An 18188-nucleotide genomic window follows, 5' to 3' on the forward strand; every position below is an offset into this window, starting at 1 on the left:
TCAAAAATTGGTTCCTAACAAATAATGTGGATGTTTTACCATGGCCAGCCAAAAGTCCTGACCTTAATATAGTGGAAAACATCTGGGCAATGCTAGTTCGTCGAGTTTATGCTGATGGAAGGCAATTTGATTCGCAAACTCAGCTTCGAGAAGCATTGAATGACTCGTGGGACAATTTTTGTCAAACTGAAATTCAAACTCTATACAATTCACTTCCAAACAGAATATTTGAAGTTATAAAGGCCAATGGGAAGACCATTCCTTATTAAAGCCACTATTTTTTCATTCATTATAATGCTGTCCTTCTACTTTTTTTACAAAGTTTCAAAAAAGAGAAACTATTTTTGTTGCCATTAATATTTTATGTTTGAACATCATAATTCTGATGTTAAAATTGTATTTTTGAAATATTTGTTAAATGTTTCTGATAAAAAATTTTAGTAAAAATAAAATATTTTTCGGTTATTGTTACAAAATCAAGTGTCCTTCTACTTTTTTTACGCAGTGTAATATTCGAAATAGAATAATTCGATACTACATTTCATAAAATAATACTAAAATTAATCAATTTTAATTACAAATTCCACCCAAGAACCTGTCTTTTAAGCGTATCTAGAGCACCTTAAATCCGTCGGGACCAAACGTCTGGTGTGCTGTGGAAGTTTGGAGAGGGAGTGCCAGCTTCAGGTGTCGTCCTGGTCATCTGTCAGTGGTTCAGAATCAGTGGTCAGTGGTCCATCCCAAAATAGCCCTAATATTGCTTTAAGACAGGATGTTAATATAATTAAACTAAACTATACCTAGTTACAAAAGATCTGAAATTAACAATTAATATTCACTTTCATATCCACAAATAGCTCAATTTTTTGTATAATTGTAATGCCTTACATCGAAATTTAATAAATCCCGATTTTCTTAGATTGAAAATGAAAATTCAATGCATCTTAAGATAACTCGTTTTTTTAACGCCCATAAAGGAAAAATAGACGCTGCTTTTGCATCCAAATGAACGAATTTCAAAATGCCAGGTGAGGTAGAATTTCATTCACAGAACATGTAATAAATATAAATTGAAATTCTTACAATTAGTGGTAATACAATTCCTACAATTAGTGATAAACGTTTATGCGTTATGAAGGATTTGTTCACAGAACTACTCCTATTCATATCTCTAAGCCTTAATTCAATTTTGAGTATCCATTAATAATTATATTCTAATACACAATTTATATGAATTTGTGAAAAGATGGCCTGGTGGTGTGAAAGAAGAGTTTTGATGAAATAAAAAAAATGATAAATCACCAGCAGGAGAGTATGAATATTCTCTTGCTAGAATTTAATGATATTGGATAAATTATTCCAAGAAATGGAATCGTTATTCACTTTTTTAGGCCATAGATAGTTCATTTAATGGATGATAACTTACTTGCAACATTATATACTGTCCAGTAATTTGGACAGTAATTTGATTGGAGATTTCTGACGAAGGCTTGCAGCATTCCCTGGAGTAAATACTTGTGTTTATCTCCATTACTATATAGTTTTACTCGTTTTCACAAAGTAATCGATTATATTAGCATTTATAAAAACTGGTTGCTAAAATGTGAGATTAAAATACCCGTTGTGTAAGCATATAGTTATCTTTGTTTAAATCTTCTGCACAAAGAAAATATATTATTTACTTAAATTATATATTATTATATTATTTATTAATACATGGCTGAATGTTTATTCTATTTCGATAAACACCATTAACAGCATAAAGTATAATCCTTTATCTTACTAAAGTTAGCATTTTAATTATCTTTATTACATAACTTACTGTTTCAAGTAATTGCACAGAACCGCGGTGGCCTTGTGGTAAGATCTCAGCTTCTAAGAAGGAGGGTTTCAGGTTCGGGACTCGATTCCACCCAAGAACCATCGTATAAGCGGGTCTGGTGCATGATAAATCCGTTGGAACCAAAAGTCCTCTCGATGGTGTGGAGTGAAAGTTTGGTGAAGGAGATGCCAGCTCAGCTGCCGTCCTCTTCATCCGACCTCGGTACAAAATTACGAGGTCCGTTTCAAAATAGTCCTAGTGTTGTTTTAAAACGGGTCGTTAATATAACTAAACTTCAAATAATTACATGATTTGCTTCACCCAACACTTTTCATAATTATTTTACATTATAAAAAGTTTTTAATCAGAGCAACTGTTTCCTAATTATTTTTAGAATAATTCCAGAAATTACGTTCTTGGCTTGGGAACATGTAATAAATTGTTATTATATATGTGCAAAAAAAATCTTTTTGTTTGTAATATATTCATAAAAGAAATTGCTTTGTATATTTTGATATTTGCAGTTCCATCTTCCATGCCAGAGTTTTATTTGTATCCAATGGAAGGGCATGAAAAATGTCGTCAACTGAAACTCAAGTTGCAGAAGGTTTCGGAACGAAATGGTTTTATCAGGTCAGTAATACATATCTTAAGGACCTATATTATAATTTAAAAATTTTAGTTGCCTAATCACTTCGACAAAAGAGTGCATATGAGCTAACAAAGACGCGGAGGTCATTTGCCTTATATGTTATTCCATACATAACTATATCTTATGTTTCTATGATTAAATAAAAATGTAACAATTTAAAGAAAAACTGTGTGTGTGTGCGTTTTAATTCAAATCTTGTGTTAACACGTTGTTCTATCGTGTAATGTAATCGTGTATCGTGTAATCTCTGTTTTTACTAACCCAAAACTATCGGCTGTCAGTTTTTTCTTAATAAGGTTGCCAACATTTTACTGCACGAATGGTGGACAATTGAAATTTTGCGTTAATCTTGTGACATCTTTAACATTAGTATGAATTCTACTCCCATTTCTAAATTTCACCTAACCAGGTTTGGTTTCCAATTCATTTGCATCATCAATTTTCATTATTATTTCGATACATAAGATACCGATTATATATTTACCGAAATATGTAAAAGAAAATGTAAACATTTAAAATCTGGAAACATTTCAGCAATTTCAATTTTAATAATTACATATCGAATAAAATTCATTCATTAATTGTTTATAATAAAATGCTTTCGTTATCACATAATTTCACTTAAATTTAATCAATAATTTTGCTTAATAAAAATACTTGTTAAAATTAATACTTTCAAGAAACTAGCGGGAGTAGTCAATCCGAAACTCTCTCGCATAAGATTGAACAGCTTGAGTAAAAACGCGAATGCTTTGCATAGCATTGATGAACAATAATTACTAAATATTGATCTTTGTCATGAATTCAGCATTTCTACTGAATCTATTGTGATTTTTGGCAATCTTTGGCCTTTATTCAATTAGTATCCAAAAATTGAATTTGTGCTTTAGATGTGTTACTTTCAACTGATTGCGACCAAAGTCTGACTCAGAATTACAATTCTAGTCATAAAATTGCATAACAAATTTCATATATTTAAAGAATTGCTTTTTTAAGTGAACACGTTTTTGTGTTTGTGAAATTACAGATAGACAGAGAATCAACCGCCTTGGCAGTTCTGGTTCTAAGTTTGATATGTCTGTATTTTAGATACCAAATTTCACCTATCTAGTTCTCTTCATTTTGTAATTACCCTTTTAACTTATACTGGGACAGTTATATTAGGTTGACTTCCTCTGAAGAGATTTCACTCAAAATATGATAAAAATCCATAAATTTGGTGTAAGGACCAAATACCACATTTTAGCTATCTCAAAGCATTTATGAGTTATCTTTATCAAAACAGACAGACGGATTTATAGACATGGTAATATCAAAAATATGGTTTTCGAACTCGGAGAAGTTTAAAACGTGGAGAAACTTCAAAATCCCAGATTCGATTTTTTTTTTTTATTATTATTATTATTATAATATTTTCTTAATGCTCCGTATACAAGAAAGCAAAAATATTTTTATGCTAAATTTTGTACAGTGGGTCACGATTCTGACATGCCTCATGAAAAGGATGAAAAAATAAAGTAAAACAGTTTGGCTGAATGCCACGAATGCTTATTCTGCCTCGTATACTAATATGGAGTAATATAACTCCAAAAACAGAGCTTAGATGGATTTTATTTATGTAGCACATAAGCCATAAAAACAGTAGTCCGCATGCCTACAGTCCCTAGGGCGGGCTAAGGAATGAGGCAGAAACGTATTTTTGATGCCTTTAAGTTACCATTCTACTTATAATCAGTTATTTAACAAAGCAATGTTTCCCGATTGGTCAGAAAAATCTTATTGCTGAAATGTTATTATAACTTGATCTAGCATCTTTAGCTCTCCTTTTCTCGTAGTGTAATTGCATTTAAAATGCAGCATATTAAGAAAATCTTTTTTTTTTATTTTGAAATTATATCCAACCAATCCTGTTTAATATAAAGAAGAAAGTATATGCATCTGTCTGTTCATCAAGTTACTTTTTCAACAACATCAACCTGAAATTTGCGCGAAAGCTGCTGGGATCAGTTGTAACATATCCGACATTCAAAATTAATTCATTCTTATGGTATTTAATTTATAAAATTATATAATATTCACCTTTTTTTTCTAATAACTTAGAAAAAATATCGTGCCCTCTAATTTTAGCAAATTTTTCAAAATTTATTTTAAATACAAGCTTTAACAATTAAATTTAAACTAAAATATCATTAAATCAAATATATATATAACTTCTTTCTTGCTTTTAAAGGAATTCTAAAATTTATTTCATAAGATTAAAAAAGTACTGCAATTAAAATCTTTTGTTTACCTTCAACTTTTAGCTACATAAAATCAAGCAAGATTTTGACCCTTTTGCAATCAATATTTTAATAAATTATTTCATAAAAAAAATTTTAAAAAAACCTTTTTTACACCATATTAACGATCAAAAAATTAGGTTTTAAGTATAAATTTAATTTTCGTACCATTCATTTCACTAATTTTAATAAATTTTTGAAAATTAATTTTATAGAGAAATATAGTAATATTCTTATTATTCGAAAACAATAACAATATCTAAAACACATTAGGAAAAATAACTGGAAGACGAAAAGAGAAAAGTTTTAAAGCAGACGATTATTAATTTATATCAGAAACAATTATTAATTTGGTTTATTTTATATATGTTAATTAATTAAAAATTAACTATTTAATTTATTATTTCAAAATGTTTTGAACCCTATTTTTTACTTATTAATGAACAAAATTTAAAGTATTTCTATAGATAGTTAATAACTTATGGAAAAAATTAATAAATAGCAGTTTTAAAAAGTCTTTCAAATTATTTTCCAATTATAATTCAAATACATTTCAGACAATTAAAGGATTTTGTGCATTATAATATTTCATAAAGAATCAGTTTTACATTAAAAACATTAAATATGGAAATGTTTTATTCCCTAGAAATGCTGGATATATCAGATAGTTATATATAAATTTCACTTTAAATCTTTAAATTGCATATGATTTCACAATTTAGATATATTCATATCTATATATTCTTACAAATATAATATTTTTGGTCTAGACAGATTGGGTAGTTAACTCATATTCCCTAAAATTTTTAAATGTTTTCAAATTTTGCAGAGAACTTGGGAAAAAGTGCAGCTACTATAGCGAAAACAAATTTTTTTTTTTAAATCATATTTGATTCTAAAAGTTAATTCTTGATATAAAGTAGTACATCGTAATCACCAAATAATTTAGTTTTCGTATTTATTTCAAAACGCTCCATAAAAATATATGTTAACAGATGTTATTTTATATTCTTAATTTTTTTCTATAATGGAAATTTTTTTCTCTAGGCGAATGTTTTTTAAGAATGAAATTTTTTTTTTCTAGAATGAAAAAAATTAATAGATACACAGTCTGCGATTTAATTTTTGCAGCACAATCATGTAGTTAAAAATTTACGTTGCTTCATTTACTATGCAAATAAAGAATTAAATACACGAGGATGAGAAAACAATTAGAACGACTTGTTCAGAGAAAACCTATTGGGATTAGAAGTTAACTAAACATTAGTAATTCTATTTCAAAAGAAAATTAGACCTCGTTAGTAATTCGTTACACAGTTCTGAATTTGTATCTAACCAATCTCTTCCTTAACAATCTTTCCCCAAAATATAAATATTTCAATAATTAATGAAAATGTTTTGTATTAATAGACTTTACGAAAAGAAATCTATCTATCTAGAAAGAAACTAGAAAGGATATCCGCCATTCATATTACTTTTACAAAAAATTCTGAAGTCTCATTATAGCGAACACTGCTCGCGGATTTAAGCGGTTCTATAAAGACAAAGTAATTCCGGCCGACTCCCGTGATACATTTGCATTTTACATACGATTAAAAAGTTTCAGGCCTCATTACAGTGGGAAGTTAGACCAATTAAGGTATTTATGCGGCGAGTTAATGGAAGAAAAACTGCAGGAAAGCTTCGTACTCAATTCTCAACTCTTCCGTCTCATTCGCACTTTCCCTTTCAAATTATGCCATCTTACAAAACAATGGCACTCCGGAGAATTGACACAAATTTAAAGGTTCTGAGATTCTGAACTTGGAGGAACTTTAATTTTCAAAAGATATGTTAACTGTAGCCATAGACAACACGAGATTACAGTGAAACGAAAGCTATAATCATTTGTAGTAGTAGTAATCTAGTTACTTTAGAAACTAACTTTTTATCAAGGAAAATTGTTTATACTTAATTTTAATTAAATATTTTATGGATAACTTAATATTCATAATTCCTTCAGGGGGAAAAATCTTCAAATAGAAATAGAAATTTAAGTGCCTTTTTTTAGCATATTTATGCTTATTCTGCACTTTCTGTCTATGAACTATAAAATATAATGATTAAAGTTGTATCTCGCATTCTCTAACATATAATTATATACTCTCTTACGTGGTATTGTCACTTCACTTCCTTATTGTTCGTACTAAGGGCCGCTGTGATCTGGTGGTAAGGTCTCGGCAGTAGGGCCCGGAGGGTTTCAGATTCAAAACCCGATTCCACCGACGAACCGTCGTGTAAGTGGATCTGGCGCACGTTAAGTCCGTCGGGTCAAACGTGGTATGGTATGGAAGTTTGGAGAGGGGGTGCTAATTCAGAATATCGTCCTTGTCATCTGACCCAGGTTCAAAATTATGAGATCAGTCCCGAAATAGCCCTAGTGTTACTTTAAAACGGGGCGTGAATATAACAAAACTAACCTTCGTACTAAATCTTATGTTGATTTCAACGTCAAATTCCTGAAGTTATGTTTATGCTAATTTCTATAAGAACATTTAATAACATGTTAGGTGGTTTGAAGCATGATAGCAAAAAAAGTAAAATAATAAATATAATTATTTGGATTTTTTTTCTATTACACATAGAAGTATTTATTTATTTATTTCGCAAAAAGTTGTGTGAAATGAAAAAAGAAATTAAAATACATCACAATATTCACAAAGAATCTTTATTATTAATAATGAAAAATGTTGCGTTCTATGACACAAATTATTGCAGTTAGAGCTGCAAAAAGTTGCAAAAATATATTTTGATGGTTCGAACTATTTTTAAGTTCAAATTATAAAATTAATTAAATGAAAACTAAGCCTATGATGCCAATGTGCTGTGCAATATTTTCTGTTGTGCCAATAATTCTTTAAAATTATTTTAAGCAAATTTAAAGCATATGGTATGCATTATTGTTATAACAAAATTAAATCGTTTTTATTGTTATAGATATATATTATTTTGCGTTTTTATACATTTCTTACCAGACTTCTTTTTGACGTTTTTAAACTCTTCTGATCTTTTCTAACCTAACAACAAGAAGCGTTTGGGTTACATGAAACTCATATTGTTATAACAAAATTAAATCATTTTCATTGTTATTGATATATATATATATATATATATATATATATATATATATATATATATATATATATATATATATATATATATATATATATATCAATTGTTTGGATATATCATCATTGTTGATAACAAGATGTAATTAGTTATTTTTTTCAGATTAATTTCCTATTAAAGCTTGGTTTCAAAAACTTTTAATTTGTGAGAAATATAAGATGTGCTTTAGTTTCAAAAGTAAACAATGATGATTTTTTTTTTTTTTTTTTTTCGTTTTTAAACATTTCTGATTTTTTTTTTTTTTTAGCCCAAATGCAAGCAAACGTTTCGGTTAGATTACATTGAAAAGGGCAATGTAATCATTTGCCCTTTTCAAATTAATCTTCACATCTCTGAAGATTGACAGATAAACAAAATGAACAGGTGTAATATCTCAAAAATAGTATGAGCTACATATCTGCTAAATTCTAAATTTTTCTTACTAGAATCACCTTTCAAAACTAAACTAAGCATAAACGATTTTATTTAAAATCTTTACATGAATAATCACGGTGACTAGTAGTCACCAAAGATACTAATATTAACAAAATCTTTATCTGAACTTTCAGCATTGGAGAAAACACAGGCGATTAAATACCTGTTGAAATAAAGAAAGCGATTTTGAATTTCATTATAACAATAAAGCCTATTGTTGCAAATTATACTAAAAATGTGTTTTTTTTTAATTTTCCAAATTAAAAAAAAAATTCACGACATTTACAGCAAATTGCCATTATTAAGGATGATAATTTTTTAAATTAAGATAATGTAAGAATTATATTTATATAATAATGTATCATTAAGTTACGGATAAACACTTCTAAAATTCTCTTTAATTTTAATTCATAAAAATTTTCAAAATAAATCTAACAAATCCAATTACATCTGGATTCAAAGATGTATCATGTGAAAATCCAACACAAACGTATAACTTACTGATTTTTCTTAGTAATAGAGATAATGTCATATTTGATCCTTTATAATTAGGAAAGGAATTCCATGGGATTAATTCTATTTCGCTTTAATTTTAAACTTTCATCACGCGCACTATTAATAATAATTTAATAGCTAAATTCTATTTAAATTCATCAGTTAATATCTTATGCTTTGGAATTGCATTCAGAACTATTTAACTGAGTGCAATGAGACAGACAGCAAGAAAAATTTCCAGACTTTGTCAATGTAATCTGTTGAATACAATTAATGTTAAATACAATTAATATCTCAAGGCCATGTACTCGTAATCTTCTATGGAAGGTATATTTTGTTTTTGCTTTTTTAATTTTGTAAAGCAAGCATGGTATTGTTCTTACATTTAATTTATAACTAAATAACATAGTGAATTCTAAGGACTTTTGTGGATTTATAATTCCTGGATGGAGAAAAATTAATTTGATTGAAGATAAAGATTTTAAAGCGAGCGTTTGAATTTTTAACCATTTTAAATTTTCCAGAAAGATTTAGAATAATTATAATCGTATAAGATTGCAATTTCTATATGTATAAATACATAATTGCTTTAACAACTTCATAGAGTTTAGTTTAAATAAAATCTAATAATTACATTCAGTAGGAAATATCGTGTTTTTAATCATTTAAAGCTTTTAAAATATTAAGCCAAGATATTATCTTTAATTTCTAAAACGAAGAAGATAATTAACAATGTCTTAATTAAGTACAAAGTTAAAAACCTCTGTAATATCCATAATAATTGTATCTGATATTGAAAAAAAGTGCATTCTGAGGTTGTAAAGAAGATTTATTGGCTGCCTCCTTATCCTTCATTAAAACAACTTGTTAAAACTGGCGAATAAAATTTTTTATGAATAACCTATATTTCAAATATGGAAACACAAATAAGTCAAAAGACGAATTATTAAGACGAAATGGAAAAGTTCCAGTCAATATAACCTTACAAAAGAAGTAAATTAATGCTCATTGTATAGCTTGATCCTTTCTAAGAAATATGGCGAGTTGAGTGAGATATATCGTTTCGAAATAATTTTTGTTCAAATTCATGACATACATTTCAAAATAATTTCTGTTCTAATTGAAGCTATTCATTTATAAATGTTAACTTTCTATTTTTTTACTATTTTATTAAATTATTTATAGAGACTTTTCTTTTTAAAAAGGTTAAAATTAAACTTTTATTAGATACTATAAAACATACGCGTAATTTAACGTACGCAGAACAGTTCGGGAGAGCAACCGCCGTCTTCTATCCCCATATCCGTAACCATTGATTAAACGGTTTGATGGGTATATTACGGGAATTTTATTAAGTACCAAAATATCTACTGTAGAAAAATCAATAATAACTATGTACAGAATTTGCAAACATATAAAGAAATGATAATAAAAGGAAACCATTTACAAAGATTTTCTACTTTGAAATATTATAGAAAAATTATTTGGAATAATAATTACCGTTTACAAAGTTTTTCTACTTTGAAATATAATAGAAAAATTATTTGGAATAATAATATGCAGAAACATATTATGTATAATAAAAAACACATGAATTCTGTGTTCACTTGTTATCATGACACAGTAGCTGAGGATGCAGTTATAAAAATCTAATAAAAAACAATTTGGTTAATGTTAACAAAGAAAATCTCTGTTTGAAAGATATTTATGAAGGCAAATGTATGAAAAGAAACTGTGAAGCGTTTTTCCCACTTAATCCTTGGGAGTATGATACTTGATATTGAAAGCTAGGGTAGTAAGATAAGATCTCTATTTTCACTGTTAAATTTAATTATTGACTTGTATTCTACAGTATAATTATCTGTTGTCATTTCACCATATATATATTCTCTCTCTAATAACAATAAATAAAAACCTATCCTTTTTTTTTTTTGTTAGTTAAAGGTAAAATATCATAGTCTAAGTAATTACAGTATTTAGTGACCATATTTAAAGAAGTAATTTTACTCTTTGTTTACATAAACATGATTTCAAATATAGAATGTTTTCATTTGAAGTGGAATCTGCTTTTATATAATATTTCTTGAGAATATAATAAATTTCTTGAAAACTATGTCTCGTGACAAATTTTTCTTTATTGATATCAGCAATTTTTTATAACTTTAACTAATTACTTCAATCCGTCCGTCTTATTGGAGCCACAGTGGCATGAGCTAAGGTCTTGGCTTCGGAACCGGAGGGTTTCAGGCTCGAGACCAGATTCCACCGAAGAATCATCCTATAAGTGGGGCGCACGCCAAATTTCTCCCGCTGGGTTGGTGTGTTGTGGAATCTTGAAAAGAAGGATGCCAGCACAGGTGTTGTCCCCGTCATTTGACCGCGGCTGAAAATTACGAGGTCCGTCCCAAATTAGCCCTAGGTTTCTTTAAAACGGAACGTTAATATAAATTAAACACTCGTCTTATTTTGCGATATATCGCGTTCTTAATACAAAATAAATATTTGCTCATCGTTTGTATTGTGTTTATTTGCTCTTATATGCTATTTAATAGATACAATGGCATTTACAATTTTATTTTTATTTTATCCATTAATTTTTAATATTTTTAAAATTCTATGACATATTTTCGAATAGGGAAATGGGATGTTCCTTTTGTCCATTTTTAGAGCAAACACTGTTTTAACACTTAACACCATACCACACCTCCGTTTCTAAAGCTCATGTGGCTCCTTTCCCGTTTGGTATAGATGCAGGTGGACTTTATTTTTAACAAATTACACTGCAATCAATTTGAAAAAATAATGACAAAATACGAATACATATAGCATAACAAGAAATGATAAAAACTAGAATGTAAAATATTTAAAGTACAAAAAAACTGGATGAATGAACATGATAATGAACAGAAGAGTGGAAATATAAAAATAATTATAAAAGTTATTTACTTGAGGGGGCATAAGGATATATTATGTATAAAATGCGAGGTGTAATAAAATGATGCCCTAAACACTGTTTTTCATTTCAGCCTTAAATGATTGTCCAAAATCGATTGAGCTTTTTCTTTCTTCCTTAGGTGCTATCGAGTGATAGTTATCAAGCTGGCCAAAGGGGAGTCCATTTCCGTACTTCCCCGAAACCCAGACCAGATAAACCTCACTTCGTACGAAGGGGTTCATCAGAATGGGGGAACAGGAGGAGCTTATCTAGCAGAAGCTTTCGATACGTAAGAACAATTGAGTATATATTTTTTTAAGCTCAAATGTGTAACAAAATGCCATGTTTATATTTTTACGCAACCTTTATGAATCTGCTTAGAAAACTATTCATGAACAAAATGTGTGCCTTCTTCTAAATCAGATACATAATAACTGCAAATAAATATGAAATTTTTCTAAGAAATAAGATTATCAGGAAAGCGACCATTTTCAAGGCGAATAAATTTTTTTCGGTTTTATGGCTAACATTTTCTAAAATTTTTTTACAAAAAAATTGAAATAAATTGAATAAAAGTTGGTTTGAAAAAGCATTTTATGTTTTAGTCTTTATTTACAATTTTTTATTATAAATGTTACCAAATCTTAAAACTGTTTTTATCAATTTCTCTACCAGATGGCACCACGCGCATGAAACCAAAATTAAATTAAATCGATCGATTAATTGGTAATTCTATTTAATTACATATTTTGTAGACACTTATGTTCTATAAAAGTCTACAAAATTGCAAACTGTAGCATATAAAGAAATAAATGAAAAAAAAATATTTATTTTTTTATCCTTCTTAACTTTTGCTTTTCACTTCCTTCTTAATTTTTTTTTTTTTTTGAAAGAAAGAAAAAAAATTATCATTATGTTAGAAACTTCGAATATAAACTTTTGAAGAATCCTCATATTAGAGAACTGTCTGGGTCCGGAAGTACCCCATTTAAAATTTGGTCTGTCAACGAACGAATATTGAAGGATTTAATGAAATTCCAAGATTTTAATGTAAACACTAGTTATAAAATTTCATTCAGTTTACTTGTTTCGATTTTTGTTTCTTGTTTGCTGATAACCTTAATAAACATAAACCAAAAAAGTGTTTTTGTGACTCACGGAGGTCTAAAATGTGAATATTTTTATAACTCCGGTGATTAAATTTCTTAATCATTAGAATTTTACCTATTTATAAACCTTTTTATACGAGAAAGCAAAAATGCAGCGATCTAGATGAATGAAACTTAACTCGGGAAATGATTCAGTGAACAATATATTCCTTTTTTATAAATATTTTTTATCATGTATAATAAATTCTACAGATATATCTCAAACTATGATAATTTTTTACAAACAACGACAAAATCTTTCTTAGATATTTACGATTTTTTTTATTTGATCTTTTTTGCAATTTTTTGAGTATAACTTTTTTATTCGCGAAATATTACCATCGCGATTTCTTGAGAGATAATATTAGGCAGAAATTTCCCATATATCAGATAAAATATATTAGAGTCTTTGCTCAGTTACTGTCTAACATTTTATATTTCAAACTTCTGGAGTTTCTTCCCCCTAATCCCACTAAACCTCTTAAAAAAATAAAAATGTAAAGTTAATCGGATTTGCTTACATTTCGATAGCAACTGGTACATATTTCGGCTTGGATTCGTTCAAACATGTAAAATATGAAGATTTGGAAATGAAGAAGAAGATATTTAAAACATATCTCAAGAAAAAAATTTTAAGTCAGTTTCATGGAGAAGGAGAGGATTATTTTTTGATAAACCCAAGAACTTAAAATATGTTTGAAAAATTGTCAATATCAAACTGTAAAATGGCACTAAAGTAAATAGACTTACAAAAACCTCAAACCTTTACTGCGGCTTTTATTCCTTAAATATTGATCATAGACATATACTGTAAATTAAAAAGTTGTGTAAAAAAAGGTGCAAAATGTTATGAAATCGATTAAAATTTTCAGGAGATAAAACTTCGAAAAATACAAAATTTAAATTTTTATACGGACCCCGTACAAAAAAATTCCCCAATAAGTAAAATGTGCCCCATACTTTGATAAGGTCATATACAAAGTTTCAGAGTTTTATCATGAAAACTCTTAAAAATATGTTAAAACAAAGTTGATGAAGGATCAATCACAAATTAAAATGCAAATGTTTACAGCTTCAGTGCAGATGACGCGACGCAGGAACGCATCATAAGGAAATAAAATATACTTCATATCTTTAGTTTTAAATACAAATTTTAAAATCTATGTTTCCTGAAGAATACTTCAAAATTTTATATCATGAATTACAGAATATAACTTAAAAATGGCACAGTCAATGAACTTGTAAAAAAAAAAAACTTATGTAATCTTTCCTACAAGTTATTATTTCTACAAATTTTTAATACTTTTGAACCAATAAATAGCAAAATTATTATTTATTTATTCAATCATTACTTTCTTTGTTAATTTGTGTACGACCCCTAAAACACGAAAATCGGACATGATTTTTCCTCTTTGCGAACTCATATCCAGGCATCGAAAAGTGGTTTAAGTCAGTATTTATGTAGTTTCATATCTTTGAGACTTTTTATGATAAATTGCTGAAATTTTGTACATGACCTTATTAAAGGATGGGCCACATTTTACTCACTGAGAAATTTTTTCTACGGGGTCCGCATAAAAATTTTCATTTTGTATTTTTTGAAGTTTAATCCCTTGAAAATTTTAATCGATTTCATAACATTTTACACCTTTTTTATGCAACTTTTTAATTTACAGTATATGTCTATAATCAATATTTAAGGAATAAAGGCCTCGGTCAAGATTTTTGAGACACCCTGTATAAGTTTCTTTTATAGGCGTAAAATTTACTATTTAGAGCAAAGTCTTTTACTTAATCTATAACAAATCAATTAAAAAGCACTCATAAAAGTCTCTACAAAATTAATGATTAATCATAAGAATACTAGTAAAATAATTAAAAACTTATAGCATGAAAGATTTATAACAAGATTTCCGATCTTGCATAGTTATATGCCTTCGAGCATTTTACCTTTTCCAAAGATTTTTATGCCATTGAAGTGAAATACCTTGTAAATGTTTTATGCAATTATCGAAAGAAATGAAATTCGATTTCATTACTCCCAGTGAGTGATTTCTCAATTCTGCACCACAGCGAAATGGCAAAGCCGGAACCTGGACCAATTATCAAATCTTTTAACCTTTGCATTACTCTAACTTGAAAGAATGTACCGAGGATGTGTCTATAAACGCAGATCCATTTACGGATGATTTGAGATAAATTGGACGATTCTTCAATCCCCTTGCTCGACTGCTAGATGGTCGCCAGCTTATCTGATTGAAAATCGAAGCATTTAACAATCTGTTGGAAAGTAATCAATATCCAGTTTATATATATTATTTCAGCATAGCATGCATAAATTTCTTGATAAAGTATTCAAAGCCGAAGTGGAGTCGTATAGAAATACTAAGTCAACAATTTTATTGCTATATGTTTGTGTTCAAATGAGCGTACGAGGTAATAAATGTATTTAGTCACATGAGAAACACTTTCAAAATATTCAGTTATCTCCAGTGATATCAAACTGTGTCAATAAGTTGAAAACAGATTTACGGTCGTTAGGTTATGATATTATGAATATTCTGGAAGATTCTGTTGATGATACCAGAATGCTAGCAACCCGAACATGCTAGAAGATTCCATTGAGGACATCGGAATACCAACGATATGAACGTGTTAGAAGATTCCATTATTGCTACAGGAGTACTAACGATATAAACGCACTATAAGTTTCCACTGAAGTTTCCTCGGAATACTACCTATCCGAACATGCTATATTTCATTGATGGCATCGAATACTAGCGATACGAACGTGTTAGACGATTCCATTAATGATATAGGAATACTAACGATATAAGAGTACTACAAGTTTCCATTGATGCTACCGGAATACTACCTACCCGAACATGCTAGAAGATTCCATTGATGACATCGAATACTAGAGGTCCGAACGTCTTAGAAGATTCCATTAATAATATAGAAATACTAACGATATAAACGTACTACAAGTTTCCATTGACGCTACCTGAATACTAGCTACCCGCACATACTACAAGTTTCCACTGACGCTACCGGAATACTAGCTATCCGCACATGCTAGAAGATTCCATTGATGACAACGAATACTAGCGGTCCGAACGTCTTAGAAGATTCCATTAATAATATAGAAATACTAACGATATAAACGTACTACAAGTTTCCATTGATGCTACCGGAATACTAGCTACCCGCACATACTACAAGTTTCCACTGATGCTACCGGAATACTAGCTATCCGCACATGCTACAAGTTTCCATTGACGCTACCGGAATACTAGCTACCCACACATGCTAGAAGATTCCATGGATGACAACGAATACTAGCGGTCCGAACGTCTTAGAAGATTCCATTAATAATATAGGAATACTAACGATATAAACGTACTACAAGTTTCCATTGACGCTACCGGAATACTAGCTACCCGCACATGCTAGAAGATTCCATTAATAATATAGGAATACTAACGATATAAACGTACTACAAGTTTCCATTGACGCTACCTGAATACTAGCTACCCGCACATACTACAAGTTTCCACTGACGCTACCGGAATACTAGCTATCCGCACATGCTAGAAGATTCCATTGATGACAACGAATACTAGCTACCCACACATGCTAGAAGATTCCATGGATGACAACGAATACTAGCGGTCCGAACGTCTTAGAAGATTCCATTAATAATATAGGAATACTAACGATATAAACGTACTACAAGTTTCCATTGACGCTACCGGAATACTAGCTACCCGCACATGCTAGAAGATTCCATTAATAATATAGGAATACTAACGATATAAACGTACTACAAGTTTCCATTGACGCTACCTGAATACTAGCTACCCGCACATACTACAAGTTTCCACTGACGCTACCGGAATACTAGCTATCCGCACATGCTAGAAGATTCCATTGATGACAACGAATACTAGCGGTCCGAACGTCTTAGAAGATTCCATTAATAATATAGAAATACTAACGATATAAACGTACTACAAGTTTCCATTGATGCTACCGGAATACTAGCTACCCGCACATACTACAAGTTTCCACTGATGCTACCGGAATACTAGCTATCCGCACATGCTACAAGTTTCCATTGACGCTACCGGAATACTAGCTACCCACACATGCTAGAAGATTCCATGGATGACAACGAATACTAGCGGTCCGAACGTCTTAGAAGATTCCATTAATAATATAGGAATACTAACGATATAAACGTACTACAAGTTTCCATTGACGCTACCGGAATACTAGCTACCCGCACATGCTAGAAGATTCCATTAATAATATAGGAATACTAACGATATAAACGTACTACAAGTTTCCATTGACGCTACCGGAATACTAGCTACCCGCACATGCTAGAAGATTCCATTAATAATATAGGAATACTAACGATATAAACGTACTACAAGTTTCCATTGACGCTACCGGAATACTAGCTACCCGCACATGCTAGAAGATTCCATTGATGACATCGAATACTAGCGGTCAGAATGTCTTAGAAGATTCCATTAATAATATAGGAATACTAACGATATAAACGTACTATAAGTTTCCATTGATGCTACCGGAATACTAGCTACCTGCACATGCTACAAGTTTACACTGACGCTATCGGAATACCAGTGATACAAACATACTGGAAGGATCCATTGACGATGTCTGAATATTAGCAATAAGATTCTCAGTACTGTCTATGAATGCATTTAAACTTTTCAATGATGCCAGAAAGATGCAAGCAGGGAAGTCAGATTTGGTCATATATTCACGCTGGCCTCACAGTTGTCTTCTCTACTAAACTCCTTAGTGTCGATGAACATCATGTCTCTGGTAGAATCCCTATTGTGCTAGAACCATATTTCACGATAGAAAACAATTTCTGGATTTGTTTTGGCAAAGCTTTTTTCAGAAGTTTTAGTAAATTCTATAAATATGAGGTATGGATTTTGAGATGGTTTAAATAAAAATGGATGAGTTATTTACAGCAAATATTTATATTATTTGAGGCATTTATAATACTATTTACCGAGTGAAGAAATATTTTTTATCCTGCATGGCTTTATTAATTAAATTCATCGTAGACGATAAGTTCTATCAAAACATTTATTCTCGTACGTTTTGAATAATCCTTTAAAATTATTATATAGAAATTAAAAAGAGATTTATGACCAAAAGCCATTACGTTTTGGATGAAAATAAAATAGCTTTCATTAAACGAACGATCAAACCATTCTAATAAAGCATGAGC

The 18188-nt window shown here is 29.7% G+C and overlaps 1 protein-coding gene across 5 annotated transcripts in view; it reads left to right on the forward strand.

The window, feature by feature from the left end:
• The window catches only part of LOC129961870 (tyrosine-protein phosphatase 69D-like), a 666258-nt gene that overhangs the window by 492255 nt on the left and 155815 nt on the right, over positions 1-18188 (forward strand). For all 5 annotated transcript variants that reach the window (XM_056075481.1, XM_056075482.1, XM_056075483.1 and 2 more), the window contains 2 exons: positions 2347-2455; positions 11905-12054. In XM_056075481.1, the coding sequence (XP_055931456.1) occupies positions 2347-2455; positions 11905-12054 (259 nt within the window). The remainder of the gene's footprint in view (positions 1-2346; positions 2456-11904; positions 12055-18188) is intronic.

Source organism: Argiope bruennichi, chromosome 2 (assembly GCF_947563725.1).
Source record: "Argiope bruennichi chromosome 2, qqArgBrue1.1, whole genome shotgun sequence".
NCBI classification, from domain to species: Eukaryota; Metazoa; Arthropoda; class Arachnida; order Araneae; family Araneidae; genus Argiope; species Argiope bruennichi.